Below are 16,272 nucleotides of genomic sequence, written 5' to 3'. Positions count from 1 at the left end.
GTTGGGGACAATCTGTATATGGAACATCTGGCTCTAAGAATGAAGTTTCCTCTTGGAATAAAGCAGAGTAAAATATAGTCAATGGATAAGAAGAATAAGTAATTTCTACCTAAACAACTCAAGGTTTAGGAAATCTGAAATTCACAGAAGAAAAGAATAAGCTTAAGAGGTAGGTTTTGATTTCATCATGAAAAAACAGAAATCCTAATAATATGACTTCATGAGTTCACATACTTCACCAGACAGGCTATAGGCCTTCCTTAGACCTTAAACCTGATCATTTTTCTAAGAACAACGCCAAACGGAGGACCCTATACAGCAAATACAGTTACTGTTTCCACTTAACAAACAATGAAACTGACACTGAAATTATGTAACTTGCCCAAGATGACAGAGTGGCAAGTCGGGAAATGGGAAGGAAATGGGTGGGGGAAGAGAATGAACAATTAACTCAAATCTGCCAAGAATGTTAGTCCCTTGCTAATTCAAAGTGTGATCTAGGGACCAGCACCATCAGCATCACCTCATAGCTTTTAGAAATGCAGATTCTCAGGTCCCAACCCAGAACTACTGAATCATTAACTTGGATTTTAACAAAATTCCCATACACTAAAGTATGAGCACCTGTGTTTGTCCTACTTCTTGCAAAGAAGAGCATGATGTTAGCTGGTATGAATCTGTATGAAAGATGGATAGAAATGTACCACTTGGGAACTAGGGCTTGTACTAGTAGAAAGTATTAAAAAAAAAAATTCAAAAGGTGACATTGGGTTCGTCATTGGATTATCAAAGGTTGGTCTAAAGCCTGGAGAATTCACAAGCTTACAAATGTGAGGTTTTAAAGGAGTATACATGATGGACTACATATTGTCTTTTCTTGAGTCCCTTAGGGCACATGGCTGGGGAAGCACCAGCAGCAGCGGTTCAGTTAGAAAATGAAGACTATTCTCCAGATAAAGCTAAAATGGGTACAAAAGGTGAAATTTCTCCAAGGAGACAGAAATTAGAGGCTTAGGAAAATTTAGAGTAGGAGTGGGCCACAATATCACAAGTAGCAGAAATGTAGAGACTGAAAACAAACAGAAGAAGGGGTGGGTTTTAGAATTTGTTGAGGAAACAGAAAACTGTGCAAACCTATTGAGGTTGAGGAACTCTCTATTGAGTGATTAATTATTGAGATAACTGAATGGAAACTCTGTTGACAAAGCGAAAAAAGGATATACCCTTCACAAATATTATGATTTCACACATTTAAAACAGAAGTCAAATACTGTCTCTCATCAAATCTAAAAACACTTCAGTATTTCCCACTGAAGTCATTTGTCACTTTCTAAAATACTTGCAATTTACAAAGGTTTGACTTCTTGTCTTTCTGTCTCGAAACTAGAATTAAAGCCCACAATAGCAAGGTTTTTCTGGTTTTGCTTATTACAGTTTTTTGCCAGAGCTTAGTGCATAGCGCACAGTGGGAACTAAATAAATATTTACTGAAGCAAAAATTCAAGAATAGATTGCTAAGGACACAAGTGTCGAAGGAAAAATGGAATGGAAAATTATTTTAAAATACCTGAATATAGACTCTAGTTAGAATGCAGTTTCCATGAGAACAAGTATTTTTACCTCTTTTGCTCAATGTAAGGATGGATACAATAGAAAGTTCAATATAAATGTAACTGATTCTAAGATGTGTTTTTTTCATATTTTTTTTAACACTAAGATCATATTGTTTTACAATACTATCTGAATCCATGTCAGCCTGGTAATGGTTATGATATAGTTGTCATTCTGAACGCAAGGACATCAAAGACAGCATGAAACCTTGCCAGACGGTTTACTGGTGACTCAGAATAAAACCCAAGAGACTAGCAGAGCACTCTTTTAACTCTTGGATATCAAATGGTATAGGTACAGATAATTAATCTAACTTAATACCCCTGAAACAGGAGTCAAAAGGTGACTAAACAGAACTTATTGTAAGTCATTTTAAGCTTTTAAAAACCCAGTACAAATGACTTCTAGTTATTTTATTAACTATTTTAGGAAATGCTACATCACCAACACTTTCGATGCCACTGAAGACAAAACAGTGTAGAAAAACAGACACTGATGACTGGAGATGAAAAGCAATTCTAGAGTCAGATTCTGAGTGTGAAAAGGTTTTAGATATACTTTAGCCAATTAAGTTTGCTTATAGTTTTCCTATTTTAGGACTTCCCTGATAGCTCAGTTGGTAAAGAATCTGCCTGCAATGCAGGAGACCCTGGTTCAATTCCTGGGTCGGGAAGACCTGCTAGAGGAGGGAAAGGCCACCCACTCTAGTATTCTTGGGCTTCCTTGGTGGCTCAGCTGGTAAAGAATTCACCTGCAATGTGGGAGACCTGGGTTTGATCCCTGGGTTGGGAAGATCCTCTGGAGAAGGGAAAGGCTACCCACTCCAGTATTCTGGCCTGGAGAATTCCATGGACTATATGTCAATGGGGTCACAAAGAGTCGGACACAACTGAGCGACTTTCACTTCACTTCCTATTTTATTTATGTACCAGAATGATCAATCATAAAAATCTGTTTTAATTCAACCTAAAACACTTTAAGTAAACATGAAATACAAATTATAGGGGAGAGAAAGCATTGCACAACTTCTCTGTGACTCATGATTTCCTTCCTCAATGTAGAATGCAGTATGTTGTCTCAACAATTATACCCCTAGGGGGAGCTCAAAGTCCATCTTCCTTTATGTGTGTGTGCTCAGTCACTCAGCTGTGTCTGACTCTGCGACCCCACGGGCTGCAGCCCACCAGGCTTCTCTGTCCATTGGATTTCCCAGGCAAGAATACTGGAGTGGCTTGCCATTTCCTTCTCCAGGGGATCTTCCCGACTCAGGCATCAAACCTATGTCTCCTGCATTAGCAGGAGGATTCTTGACCACTGCGCCACCTGGGAAGCCCCACATCTTCCTTTATTCCACCCCTAAAAAGGGCAATGAGATACTGCCAAGGACACATTAGTGAGCCACAGTACTATATATTGCTTCCCAACAAAATGGTAAAAAAAAACATCAAATGATCTTGTATCTACAGGTGAGGTCTTAGATCTTTAGTCATTCCCTTCTAGATTTACTCTTCATTCATAAAGTGTATGCAAAAAGAAAAAGAAAAAAAACCCCTGCCTCCTCTCTTGGGAAGGCTATTAAGGAAATAGATGAGAAAATCAGAAAATAGCCAAGGGGAAAAGTGGCATGGGGACAGACAGCCTGCTTCTAGTCTAGGCAAAAAGAGTGCTTTTTCTATGGCTAAGGGCTATGCATGGGGTTTTGCAACAAAAGCCTTTAGCAATAAAAAGCATGCTAGCAATAAAAGGATATGCTTGGGAAGCTACAGGGGGTGGTGGCAGCAGGCTCCAGTCTAGCAAATAAGGAATTAAAATCTAATGTATGAACTGCTTAGAAGTACAGCTAAAAGTTATTTTAAGAACTTTCTTTTCTGCTAATGTAACAGAATCTTAAGCATTGTCGCATTAGGAAATCTAGAAGCTTATAATCAATAAATAATCAATATACTGTTTTCAGGTGGAGCAAAAGGGTCTGTTTCAAAGGTATATTAAAATGAAATTAATAAACTGTTTTACCTGGAATGATCCAAGAATATCCTTTAAGGGCTCTTCATAAAATTCATCTCTTCCAAAGAACAGCAGCAACTCAAAGAAACTCCTAGAAAGAATAAGCGAATGGATTGATTTTTTTTGCCCCAATTTAAAGATTATCAAGAAATAACAGTTATATAATATCAGATATTTAGTTTTAAAATAGTTGGCTTTGAAAAACTATTAATCATTTGAAGTAAAGTGAAGTTAAAGTCACTCAGTCGTGTACGACTCTCTGCAACCCCATGGACTACATATAGTCCATGGAATTCTCCAGGCCAGAATACTGGAGTGGGTAACTTTTCCCTTCTCTAGGGCATCTTCCCAACCCAGGGACTGAATCCAGCCAGGTCTCTCCGGCATTGCAGGCGGATTCTTTACCAGTTGAGCGACAAGGGAAGCCCATTAATCATTTAGGATTCATGTTATGTTTTTGGTAAAATTACAATAAAAAGAAATATACTGAAGTTCTATATCAATAGAATTACTTGAGTCTAGTAGTAGGAGTAGTGTTAGTCCCTCAATTGTGTCCAATTCTTTGTGACCCCATGGACTGTAGCCTGCCAGGATCCTCTCCAGGCAAGAATACTGGAGTGGGTTGTCATTCCCTTCTGTAGAAGATCAAACTCAGGTCTCCTGTTTTGCAACCAGGGAGAGAAAATGCAATGGTATACCAGGTGGCAAAAATATGGCTACATGTATCCAAATGATTAAAAAATCATAGTCTCACTTGAATCCAGTACAACAGACCCCAGAGAAAAGCAAAATCTAATTTTTTTTTCAGAGGGATATAGTGGTTAGTTGCTCAGTCATGTCTGACTCTTTGCAACCCCATGGACTGTAGCCCTCCAGGCTCTTCTGTCCATGGAATTCTCCAGACAAGAATACTGGAATAGGTTGCCATGCCCTTCTCCAGGAGATATTTCCAACCCAGGGATCAAACCCAGGTCTCCCGCATTGCAAGAAGATTCTTTACCAAATGAGGCACCAGGGAAGCCCTAGAACAAGGTAGGACTCCCCAAAATATAGAGTAGTCTAGAGCAGAGCTGGAAAACTACTGTTTTTGTTTTTTATTTTTCATAATACATGAGACAAGAACACTTAAATTTAAAATTTTAAATGTTAAAAACCAAAAAAAAAAAAAAAGGCGGGGGGCAAGAGAATAGTATTTCCTAACAGGTAAATATTACATGAAATTTAAATATCATTGTCCGTAACTACATTATTGTTCAAACAGAGCCACATCCATATATTTATATATTGACTATGGCTGTGTTCACACCAGATAAAAAAACTGAGTAGCTGCAACTAGACCTTACTAGTTAAGCCTAAAAATATTTACTATCTGGCCCTTTACTCAACCATGGTCTAGAGCCAACACTGGGTTTCAATCTCAGCTCCACTATTTCCTTTAAATGTGACCCTGAGCAAGTCACTTAGTATCTCTGTGTCTCAGTTTCTTTATTTATAAAACAGGAACAATAATAATAGCTATGTCTTGTAAAGCACTTAAAACAATCCCTGGCAATGCTATATAGGTGCTTGCTAATAATAATACAGAACTATTTTTATTATTAATATTGCCATCAAAGTTTCCTTCAACAATCTAAGAGGAAACCTAAAGTCTTCACACATGAGTTTTTCCCAGCTGTGCATATGTCAGTTTTGTTGAAATATAAGACACCAATTTTTCCTTACTTAAATTATGAAGATTTTTAAGGTATCTAAAAAAATTCATCAAGATGTTTTTCTTCAAAAATGTATTATTGTATAACGTAATACTGGAAATGTTGAATGTGTTTCATACAATGCTTAATATTTGGATAAACTATATATTTAGTATAATGCTTAATATGTAACGGTCTATACATTAGCCAATTATAATTAGTACTAGTCCTAATTATAGGTTACCTACAGTTCATTTAACTAAAGTGAAATAATTATTCATATTAGAAATACCTAAATAAAGTTAATTATATAAAAACAAATTATTTGCAGTGGGATGAGTATATTACAGATGGCATGCCTTTTTAATTAAAAAAATTATACCTTTTATCAGAGAAGGCAATGGCACCCCACTCCAGTACTTTTGCATAGAAAATCCCATGGAAGGAGGAGCCTGGTAGGCTGCAGACCATGGGGTCGCTAGAGTCGGACACGACTGAGCGACTTCACTTTCACTTTTCACTTTCATGCATTGGAGAAGGAAATGGCAACCCACTCCAGTGTTCCTGCCTGGAGAATCCCATACACGGAGAAGCCTGGTGGGCTTCACTCCATGGGGTCGCAGAGAGTCGGACACAACTGAAGCAACTAAGCAGCAGCATACCTTTTATAGTCATTTTTACTTTTATCAAACAGTATATTCCTATTAGCTATGTAAGCTTAAATAACTAGAATACCACTAGAGTCCCCATTTATGAAACAAACTATATTCTGGTCTTAGAATTCAGATCATATTTTCACATATACTACAAGGGGTAATAAGGTACTTCCTAAAATACACAGGCACACAATAATAGACTGTGATAATTATGACCAGATTTACTTTTCGTTTCTGGGTCTCTGAAGCAGATTAAGTAATTTTCACAATGAAATACAAGAATGTGGATTTCTGCATTTATGTACCACAGGAAAATTCCAGTAAATTATAATGCTTAACTACCCAAATACAAGAAATCCACTTAGCAATTTAAGCCAAATAAAATTAGGTCTATTCTACGTGAATTAAAGAAGAATAGAATAGAATGTTATAAACTCTCGATTTTTAACAATTTCTTCTATGATAATTCTAAATCTTTGATCATATAGATATCTCAACTTAAATGCTACTTAAGCTTAACAAAGAGCATTTAGTCATACTCAACCATTTGAATGCATTTATCTTCAAAACAATTTCTTCAGTAATGTCTTTACTGAGGGAAGAAAAGGTCTGTATTTTTTTTTCAAATATGTACAGATAAAGAAACTGTACATTATTTTTTCTATATTATGAATCACCACCTTTGGTGATTCATCCTCTGAAAATAAGTAAAATGCTGGCTAAAACAGCTGGCTTTTGCCTTGACTAAAAGTTAAAAGTTATACTAATATGCTCCTCCGATCAGTTTCATCACATTTCTAAGCCTGTAAGGAAAACTGCCTGCTTGCACACTGAATTACACAGGAAAGGGGAAAAAAAAAAGACTAACTTTAAAATCCTCTCATACAGGTTTTCACCTGAATTCATATTCTGTAGATGGTCCAAAAATTCTCAGGCTAAGACTTTAGCTAAGATTGGTCCTGTGCTAGTAGTATCTCCAGGTCTCTGGGTGAAACAAATGTAAATCCTTTCTAAATATCCACTTCAAACCCAGGCTTCAATTTTTACAAATAAATTTATTCCAAGAAAATACAAATTCACAATTTGTAAATATTGTAGTATTTGTAAATATTAGTAATAATGATGATGTCAATAAAAATCATAGCCTATATAAGGAAAGACAACATCATAAGCAAGAAGCAAAAGAAAATCCACAAAGACTTTATATATTTAAGCCAGATCTAGAATATAAAATGAGGATAATATAGTTTAAGGAATATTATTCAGTCACTAAGTCATGTCTGACTCTTTGCAACCCTATGGACTGTAACCCACCAGGTTCCTCTGTCCATGGGATTATACTGGAGTGAATTACCATTTCCTACTCCATGTTTAAAGAATAAAGAAATATTAAAAATTATAAAAAAAGATAATAGCAGTCAAAAACTTATAGAAATAAAATCAACAAAATTAAAAGTCAATGAACACATTTAACTGCAGGTTAGACACAGGTGAAGAAAAAAACTAGTAAAACTAGTATACTGAAAGATCTGCAAAAAAATAAAAGTGCAATACAGAGAGACAAAGAAATGGAAAACACACACAAGGGTTAAAGACATGAGGACATGAGGAATGGAGTGTACTATTCTAACATGACTAATCATACTTCCACAAAAAAAGAGAGAGAGAGAGAATGAAGCTAAGACAAAAACTAAGTAAGCATTTTTTATAACTGATAAAAGATATCAGATCTAGAAAGCCCAAGAAATTTCCATAATGATTAATCTATACCTACCTAATCATAGTATTTATAAAATGCCAAAGAACAATGTATAAACAACCAGAAAAAAATAGACTATTTAAAAGACATGGGAAATTAAATGAGCAAGAAGAGTCTAAGATGCAAATTAGTACGGTGTGTGTGTGCTCAGTTCTGTCCAACTCTTTTGCGCCCTCATGGAGTATAGCCCACCAGGCTCCTCTGTCCATAGGATTTCCCAGGCAAGGAGAGTGGAATGGGTTGCCATCTCCTCCTCCAGGGGATCTTCTGGACCCAGGTATCAAACTAGTGACTAGCGTTTTCTGTGCCTCCTGCATTGGCAGGTGGATTCTTTACTGCTTGAGCCATGAGGGAAGCAGATGTTAATTCACTAATGCAAATTAATAAGCATATAATGACTAAAAAATTTGATAGCATGAAGCAATAATAATAATTTCATCTGGGCTTTTAAAAATCATAGTAAAAATATAAAACATCAATAGCATTAAAACTGGAATGAGAAGTTTCAGTCTTTGTGTTCTAGTGCTCTTGAGCTAAAGGAAGATAAAAAGCATATAAAATATATACTTCAGTACTAAGTTCTTGTAATTCATATATTAGTATACCTGAAAGAAGAAAGCTGATTACAAAACTAATATCCATGAAAACCATGAAATAGCATGAGCAACAAAAAGCAACTAGCCAATATGAAAACATTTTGAAATATTAAAACATTTGAAACCTTTATAATTGAACTGGCATTATATTGGCATGTTAACAAACAGCCTAATGAAATTTAATGGAAAATCCAAAAATAGGACAGTTGCATGGGAGAAGTGAATATGTGACAGAAGCAGCATCTCAAATCAGGGAAAATGTTGGCTTCATATCAGACAGCCCAGTATTAAAAGACAAAATTGCTTCACTCCAACTTCCAAACATAAGAAAAAATTCAAAACGGATCAAAAAATTAATACAAATATCAGAAATAATCACATACAACTTGGTTATAGAGAAAATTTTCTTAATCATGATTCAAAAGTCAGGAGCAGCGTAAGAATACTGATGAGATTTTCTGTCTGGCATCATACTTGTGCTACATCATTTTGTAGTTCACATCTTCTGGGAATAAAATCTTTCAGCTTTTGCTTCCCTGAAAACATCTTTATTTCTCCCTCAAGAATTAATAGTTGAAAGATTTGTTCCTGCAGTACTTTAGAGATGTCACTTGACTATGTTCTGGCTTACACAGATTCTGAGATGTCTGCTGCGGTATTCTAAATTAGGTAATGTCTTTTTTCTCTGGTGGCCTTCAAGATTTTTTCTGTGATTTTCCAAGTTTAAATGTGATGCATCTAGGTGATACAGGTGGCAGGCTGAGAGAGAGTTTAAAATTATTCTGTTTGTTGTTCATTGTTCTGAGATTTTTAGATCTATGGTTTAATGTCTTTCAGTAGATTTGAAAAAATTCACGGCTACTGTCTTGTATTTCTTCTGCCTCATTTTGCTTCTCTTTCTGGGATTCTAACAAACTTATGTTATACAGGTTCATATTTTCTTAAAGTTCTTAGACCCTCTGTTCTATTTTCTTTTTTTCTGCTTGACATTTAGTTTAGGTAATTTCTTTTGACCTACACTTGAGTTCCTTTATTCTTTCCTTAACTGTATTGTACCAACTCTATGATGAGCCCATCAGAGGCATTCTTCATCTATTATTGTATTTTTTATTTCCAGCATTTCCATTTGAATCTTTCTTAAAGCGTCCTAGCTCTTTGGTGAAATTCTCAATATATTTAAATCATGTTATCCACTTTTACCACTAGATCTTTATATGTGAATTTGATTCTACAACCTGCTTTGTCCCTTGATAGTGCATTATTTTTTCTTTTTCTTTTTCATGTGTCCATAATTCTTGGCTGAAAGCTAGACTTCATGATTGTGAAAGTAAAGACAGATACTAATTAAACTGGTGCCTGGAAAATGACATGCCGTTTCTTCTGCTAGCCTTTATTGTGGGGCATTTAAATAAATCTAGTCATGAGCTAAGTGGGCTTGTGTTATTGCTACCATGTGGGTTGTTGCTATCATGACCTTCAGTGCACCACTGGCTTCAAATTCCTCCACTGTCATATTGTGTTGAAGGTGGAGCCTGGGTTGTCAGATAATACTTTAGGCTTTCTGAGCCACATTAAGGTCTCTCTCCCATTTTTTTTTCCCTCCCCCCTTCCCCGTCCCCACTGCCACCAATGTCACATTTTGTTTTAATACCATTGCTTAAAAATATAGTATGTCTTAGCTTGGGAGCCATATTAAAAAAGAGAACAGAAACAGCTATGGACAGCATTTGACCCCATGGGCCACAGTCTGCCAACTCCTGAGGTAAAGAATAATCATGTTAAGCAGAGAAACAGAACACATAAGACCCAACTGAAACTTTTAGAAATAAAAAAATACAATGTCTGAGATGGAAAATACATTGTATGGGATTAATGTCAGATTGGACTGCAGAAGACAGTGTCAACACACACACAAAGACTGAAAAAAATGAACAGAACAGTCAGTAGTATGTGAGTCAACTGTGGATTTCCTTCAAGTGGTGTCCTTTAAGAAAACATAATGGTTGTTTCTAAAAAAATTCTCAAAAGGAATTTTACAAATTTGGGAAAAAGTACAAACCCAAACTTCCAAGAAGCTTAATAGTAAGAAAAGTGAGAGAAACTACTGTGTAAAATTACAATCAAATTTCTTAAAACCAGTAATAAACTTCAAAAGATCAAAAGACACCAATAAGAAAATGAAAAGGTAAGCCACAGTATAGGGAAAAGTATTTACAAATCACATATCTGATAAAGAATGTATAACTAGTATAAAGAACCCTTAAAACTCAATAAAGTAAACAATCCAATTTAAAAATGGGCAAAAGATTAGAATAGACATTTTACTAAAGAAGATAGGCACTGAAGAAAGGTACATGAAAAGATCTACCATCAACAGCACTGAGGAAATCCACCAAAACTGAGATACTACTAGGCAACTACTAGAATAGCTATCATGAAAAAGACAAATAGTAAGTTTGTCAGTGAACATTCGGAGACACTGAAACCCGTATAGATAGCTGGTTAGAATTTTAAAGGCGTAGTCACTTTAGAAAGAGTTTGGCAGTTCTATGTTAAACATAAAGACTCTGTCTGCAATGCAGAAGACCTGGGTTCGATCCTTGAGGTAGTAAGATCCCCTGGAGAAGGGAATGGTAACCCACTCCAGTATTCCTGCCTGAGAATTCCACAGAGGAGCCCACCAGGCTCCTCTTGTATAGAGTTGCAAAGAGTTGGACGACTGAGTGACTAACACTATCAAGAAAGTAAAAGTCGCTCAGTTGTGTCCGACTCTCTGCAGCCCCATCAACTATACAGTCTGTGGAATTCTTTAGGCCCAAATACTGGAGTGGGTAGCCTTTCCCTCTCCAGAGGATCTTCCCAACCCAGGGATTGAACCCAGGTCTTCCACATTGCAGGTGGATTCTTTACCAGCTGAGCCACAAAGGAAGCCCAAGAATACTGGACTGGGTAGCCTATCCCTTTCTCCAGGGGATCTTCCTGACCCAGGAATAGAACCGGGGTCGCCTGCATTGCAGGCAGATTCTTTACCAACTGAGCCATCAGGGAAGCCCACAACACTATCATAGGATATTGCAATTCCATTCCTAAATATCTAGTCAAAGAAAACAAAAACATTTGTCCACTTGTACACAAATGTTCATAGCCAAAAAACTGCAAACAGTCCAAATATCCATCAGTTACTAGATTTTAAAACCAAAATGTACTGTATCTATAAAACGGATTACTATTCAGCACAAAAATGAATGACCTACTGATGTGCTAAAACATGAACTTCAAAAATGTTATTCTAAATGAAAGCACTCATATGTAAAAGCCTACATGTTATGATATATTATTTACATGGAATGTCTAGGTATAGCAGCTATAAAATTAAGATAGAAAACAGATGTTCCTTGGGCTGGGGAGAGACTAAGGATTGTTTGAAAGTATGCAAGAGGGATATTTTAGGGGTGGAGAATCATAGTAATACTGGATTGTAGTAATGGCTGCACAGCTTTACAAATTTACTGTAAACTGGGTTGTTGTTTAGTCGTTAAATCATATCTTACTCTTTTGCGACCCCATGGACTGTAGCCTGCCAAGCTCCTCTGTCCATAGGATTTCCCAGGAAAGAATACTGGAGTAGGCTGCCATTTCCTTCTCCAGGGGATCTTCCCAACCCAGGAACTGATTAATAATACTTAAATTGCAAGAACTTAGTGGAAATTATGCCTCAATAAAGGTATAAAAGAGATAACTAGCAATGGGTAAGGAGTGCAGAGGTAGAGATAAAAGAAGGCTGATGATATATTCATAATGATTAAAGCTGGTGAGGGGCAATTCATTATACTATTCCTTTTAATTCTGTGTAGGTTTGAATTGTTATAATCTTAAAAATTTATAAAATGCCACATTAACAGAGATGTAGGGAAATAGGTCCCGTCTTATATGGCTGGTAATATTATATATTGGCTCAACTTAAACAGAGAAAATTTCGCACTAACTATCAAAATGATAAACCTAACATTCTCTGATCCAGCAATTCTACTCCCAGGATACCTGTACAATATGCAAAAATCCTTGAAGTCAGATATTTCAGATTCAGGTCCAGATCACCGCAATAAGGCAAATATTGCAATAAAGCAAGACACATGAATTTATTTTTTTGGTTTCCCAGTGCACATAAAATTTATGTTTATACTATAATATGCAGTCCATTAAGTGTGCAATAATATTATGCATAAAAATGCATATAGCTTAATTTAAAAATACTTTATTGCTAAAAAGTGCTAACCATCATTGAGTCTTCAGTGAGCTGTACCAGTAACATCAAAGATCACTGATTACAGATGATAATAACAAATATAATAATAATGAAAAAGTGTGAAACACTGTGAGGATTACCAAAATAAGACAAAGAGACATGAAATGAGCAAATTCTGTTGAGCACTAACAGACCTGCTCAATGCAAGGTTGCCAGAAACCTTCAATTTGTAAAACAATAGTTACCTATGAATCAAATAAAGCAAAATACAACAAAACAAAATATGCCTGTATATATTCCTAGGGCCATTCATACATGGCAATTAATTAAGGGGTTGCTGATAAAGGGTTCTTGATAGCAATAGATTGGAACAAAATCTAAACACTAATTAACAGAGTACCAGTTAGTTAAAACTTTTACATTTCCATAACATATAAATACTCTACAGTCATTTTAATGACTGATGATAGTCCTCTATAACGGGAAAAGATATCCAATGAAGAAAGGGTGCATACTATAGCACCTTTTAGCATTTTTGTAAAATAGAGGAAAAGGAAACATGATTTTTTTTGTATATGCATAAAGTATCTCTGGAAGGAAACCCAAGATAATGATTACATTGATTGCGTATGGAAATGGAAACTAGAGGACGTTTTCACTGTAAACAAAATTGAAGAATATAAATTGAACAATATCTCTTTGTGTGTTCACCATACTTCTTGAATTTTGAACCACAAACATGTATTATACAACCTACTCAAAACTTAAAAAATGATACAAAGAAAATCTTAAAAACAGCTCCCCCAAAGGGTACATTATATACAGGGTAACAAAAATAAGGATGCCAGACTTTTCATCAGAAAAAAAAAGAATCACACAAGCCAGAAAACAATGGATAGACACCTTTTAAAGTACTAAGGTAAAAAAATCCTATCAACCAAATATAAAAGCAATGGAAATACCTTTCAAAAACAGAGGTCTTTCATCTCCATGACAATCAGCACACCACCACACCACAGTAGCATATCTGTTTGAATGCTGACAACATTGTGATGAACCTACAGGATGAAAGCTTCACCCAGGGAAGCTTTATAAAGGGTAAGAGGAGTTTGCTGCTGGAGAAGAAACAAATCTCTCCCTTCCTTGGTGTTTGAGGAGTCAGCTTGGGGTCCAGCAAACCCCACCCTGTCCCCAGTTCAAGTGATGGTCCTCTCTGCTCTAGTCTTCTCCACCCTTCTTGGATAAACGAAGACTGACCCATTTTCAGAGGCATGACTTTCCTTCTCACTGTGGTGGCCTGAAGTGTTGGAACAGCATGTTATTTTTCAGTGACTTCCTACAGTGGGGGTTCCTCCCTCAAGGTTGGGAGGCAATAACCACCATCCCAGGACTTCTCAATACATTTTTATTACCTAAACTGAGGAGAGTAAAAACCCCAGACGTCTATGTCAGTTATGCAGAAGGCAACTGCTTAATGATTAGGTTTGACCAAGGAGGCAGTGGTAGAAAATTGAAGGAGGAAGGGAGCAGCAGTAAGAGGTCTTTTCCCCCTGCTCTTCTTCTTCTGGGTCCTAGTTAGCAGTAATTATATCTCTTCCAAGGTCTCCTCTCACAAAGGTCAATACATCTTCCCCTCATCAACCATCTCCAGTCTCTGAGTTCTAGCATTCCATCTTTGTTCCTCTGTCCTTCTATTTCCAGGGAAACAGCAACTTAACTACTAGTTGCTAAGTCTAGATTCCTCTTCTCCGTGGTCTGTTCTCTCAGATCTTGCAACAACTATGAAACTGGTTCTATAAATTAAATTAAATTCCCTCTACTGAATTATCTAGCATGATTTATATTTCCCTAATTAGATCTTGATTTAAATAAACTATAAATCTTACACCTGCTAAACGTGTCTTTGGAGAATAAAATGGCAACCCACTCTAGTATTCTTGCCTGAGAAATCCCATGGACAGAGGAGTCTGGCAGGCTACAGTCCATGGGATTGCAAAAGAGTAGGACACGTCTGAGCAACTAAACAACAATATAAACCTATCTTAATCAAAAAGAAGACCGGAGACAAAAATAAATTTACTTGTGATTATTCCCTATATCACCAGCAGGAAATTATATTCCATCCCCCCAGTTCCAAAATTAGAATGGAAAACTTTTTCAAAAGTCAATGGCATAAGAAAAATATAACCAATAAGATACAGCCAAGATGAGTCACAAATTTGTTTTTATGAAATATTTTAAAAATATGAGTTTGTCCTTGGTGCGTTCATCCTGGAATTTTTTTAAATTCAGATATATTTTTACATATAACATTATATTAGTTTCAGGAATATACTATGATAATTCAATACTTGCATATATTACAAAATGATCACCACAACAGTCTAGCTTAACGTCCGTCACCACATATAGCCACAATGTTTTTTCCCTATGGTAAGAACTTATAAGATCCACTCTCTTAGCATCTTACAAATTTATAATAAAATATTAGCTAGTAACCAAGCTATACATACATCCAATGACCTGTTTATAACTGGAGTTTGTACCTCTTAACCATCTTTACCCATTTGGCCTACCCTCAACCCCCACCTATGGCAACCACCAATCTGTTCTCTATCTATGAGTTCAGTTTTGTTTTAGATTCCACAACTGAAATCATTATGGTGTTTGTGTGACTTATCTCACTTAGCATACATATTGTCACAAATGGCCAAACTGCATTCTTTTTTATGGCTGATGAGTTAGTGTTTATAGACATATGAATACACATATACATACATATCACATCTCTTTATCCTTTCCTGTACTGATGGACATTTAGGTTGCTTTCATATCTTGGCTACTGCAAATAATACAGCAATGAACATAGGGGTGGTGATATCTTTTTGAGCTAATATTTTTGTTTCTTTCATATTAATACCCAGAAATGGAATTGCTATACCATGTGGTAGTTTTTTAACTTTTTGAGGCACTTCCATAGTAGTGCTTTCCATAGTGCTGGTACCAATTTACATTCCCCAAAACAGTGCACAAGGATTCCCTTTTCTCCACATCCTTGCAATGCTTATTACGTCTTGTCTTTTTGATAATAGACACTCTTAACAAATGTGAGGTGATATCTCACTGTGGTTTTGATTTGCATTTCCTTGATGATTAGTGATGTTGAACACATTTTCATATACCTGCTGGCCATCTTCATGTCTTCTTTGCAAAACTATCTATTCTTATCTGCCCATTTTTTTTAATCTGATTTTTCTTTTTTGCTGTTGAGTTGTATGCATTCTTTATACTTTTATATTTTGCATAACAACCCCTTATCAGACATATAATTTGCAAATATTTTCTCTCATTCAATAAAGTTGCTTTTCATTTTATTGATGGTTACCTTTGCTGTGAAGGAACTTTTTAGTTTGACACAGTCCCACATGTAGATTTTTCCTTTTGTTTCATTTGCTTTTGGTGTCAAATCAAAACAAAATTATCACTAAGAAGAACATCAGAAAACTTACCACTTATGTTTTCTTCTAGTTTGATAGTTTCAGGTCTTGCATTTGATTCTTTAATCCACTGTTAATTGATTTTTGCGTATGGTCCAGTTTTATTCTTTTGCATTTTGCTGTCCAGTTTTCTGAAAACCATTTACTAAAGAGACTCTCCAATCCCCACTGTATGTTCTTGGCTCCTGTGTTATACATTAATTGACTATATA

The 16,272-nt window shown here is 35.9% G+C and overlaps 1 protein-coding gene and 1 long non-coding RNA gene across 5 annotated transcripts in view; one reads left to right on the top strand and one right to left on the bottom strand.

Moving 5' to 3' along the window:
• The window catches only part of ZNF654 (zinc finger protein 654), an 86,253-nt gene that overhangs the window by 32,096 nt on the left and 37,885 nt on the right, over window positions 1–16,272 (bottom strand). For all 3 annotated transcript variants that reach the window (XM_003585627.6, XM_005201187.5, XM_059887642.1), the window contains one exon: window positions 3,625–3,706. In XM_003585627.6, coding sequence (XP_003585675.3) covers window positions 3,625–3,706 — 82 coding nt within the window. The remainder of the gene's footprint in view (window positions 1–3,624; window positions 3,707–16,272) is intronic.
• LOC104970809 (uncharacterized) overlaps window positions 1–16,272 on the top strand; it is a 91,418-nt gene that overhangs the window by 38,281 nt on the left and 36,865 nt on the right. The gene's annotated exons all lie outside the window — the stretch shown is intronic.

The sequence above is a fragment of the Bos taurus genome, chromosome 1 (assembly GCF_002263795.3).
Source record: "Bos taurus isolate L1 Dominette 01449 registration number 42190680 breed Hereford chromosome 1, ARS-UCD2.0, whole genome shotgun sequence".
Taxonomy (NCBI): domain Eukaryota; kingdom Metazoa; phylum Chordata; class Mammalia; order Artiodactyla; family Bovidae; genus Bos; species Bos taurus.
This window is presented reverse-complemented; position numbering and strand designations above follow the sequence as displayed.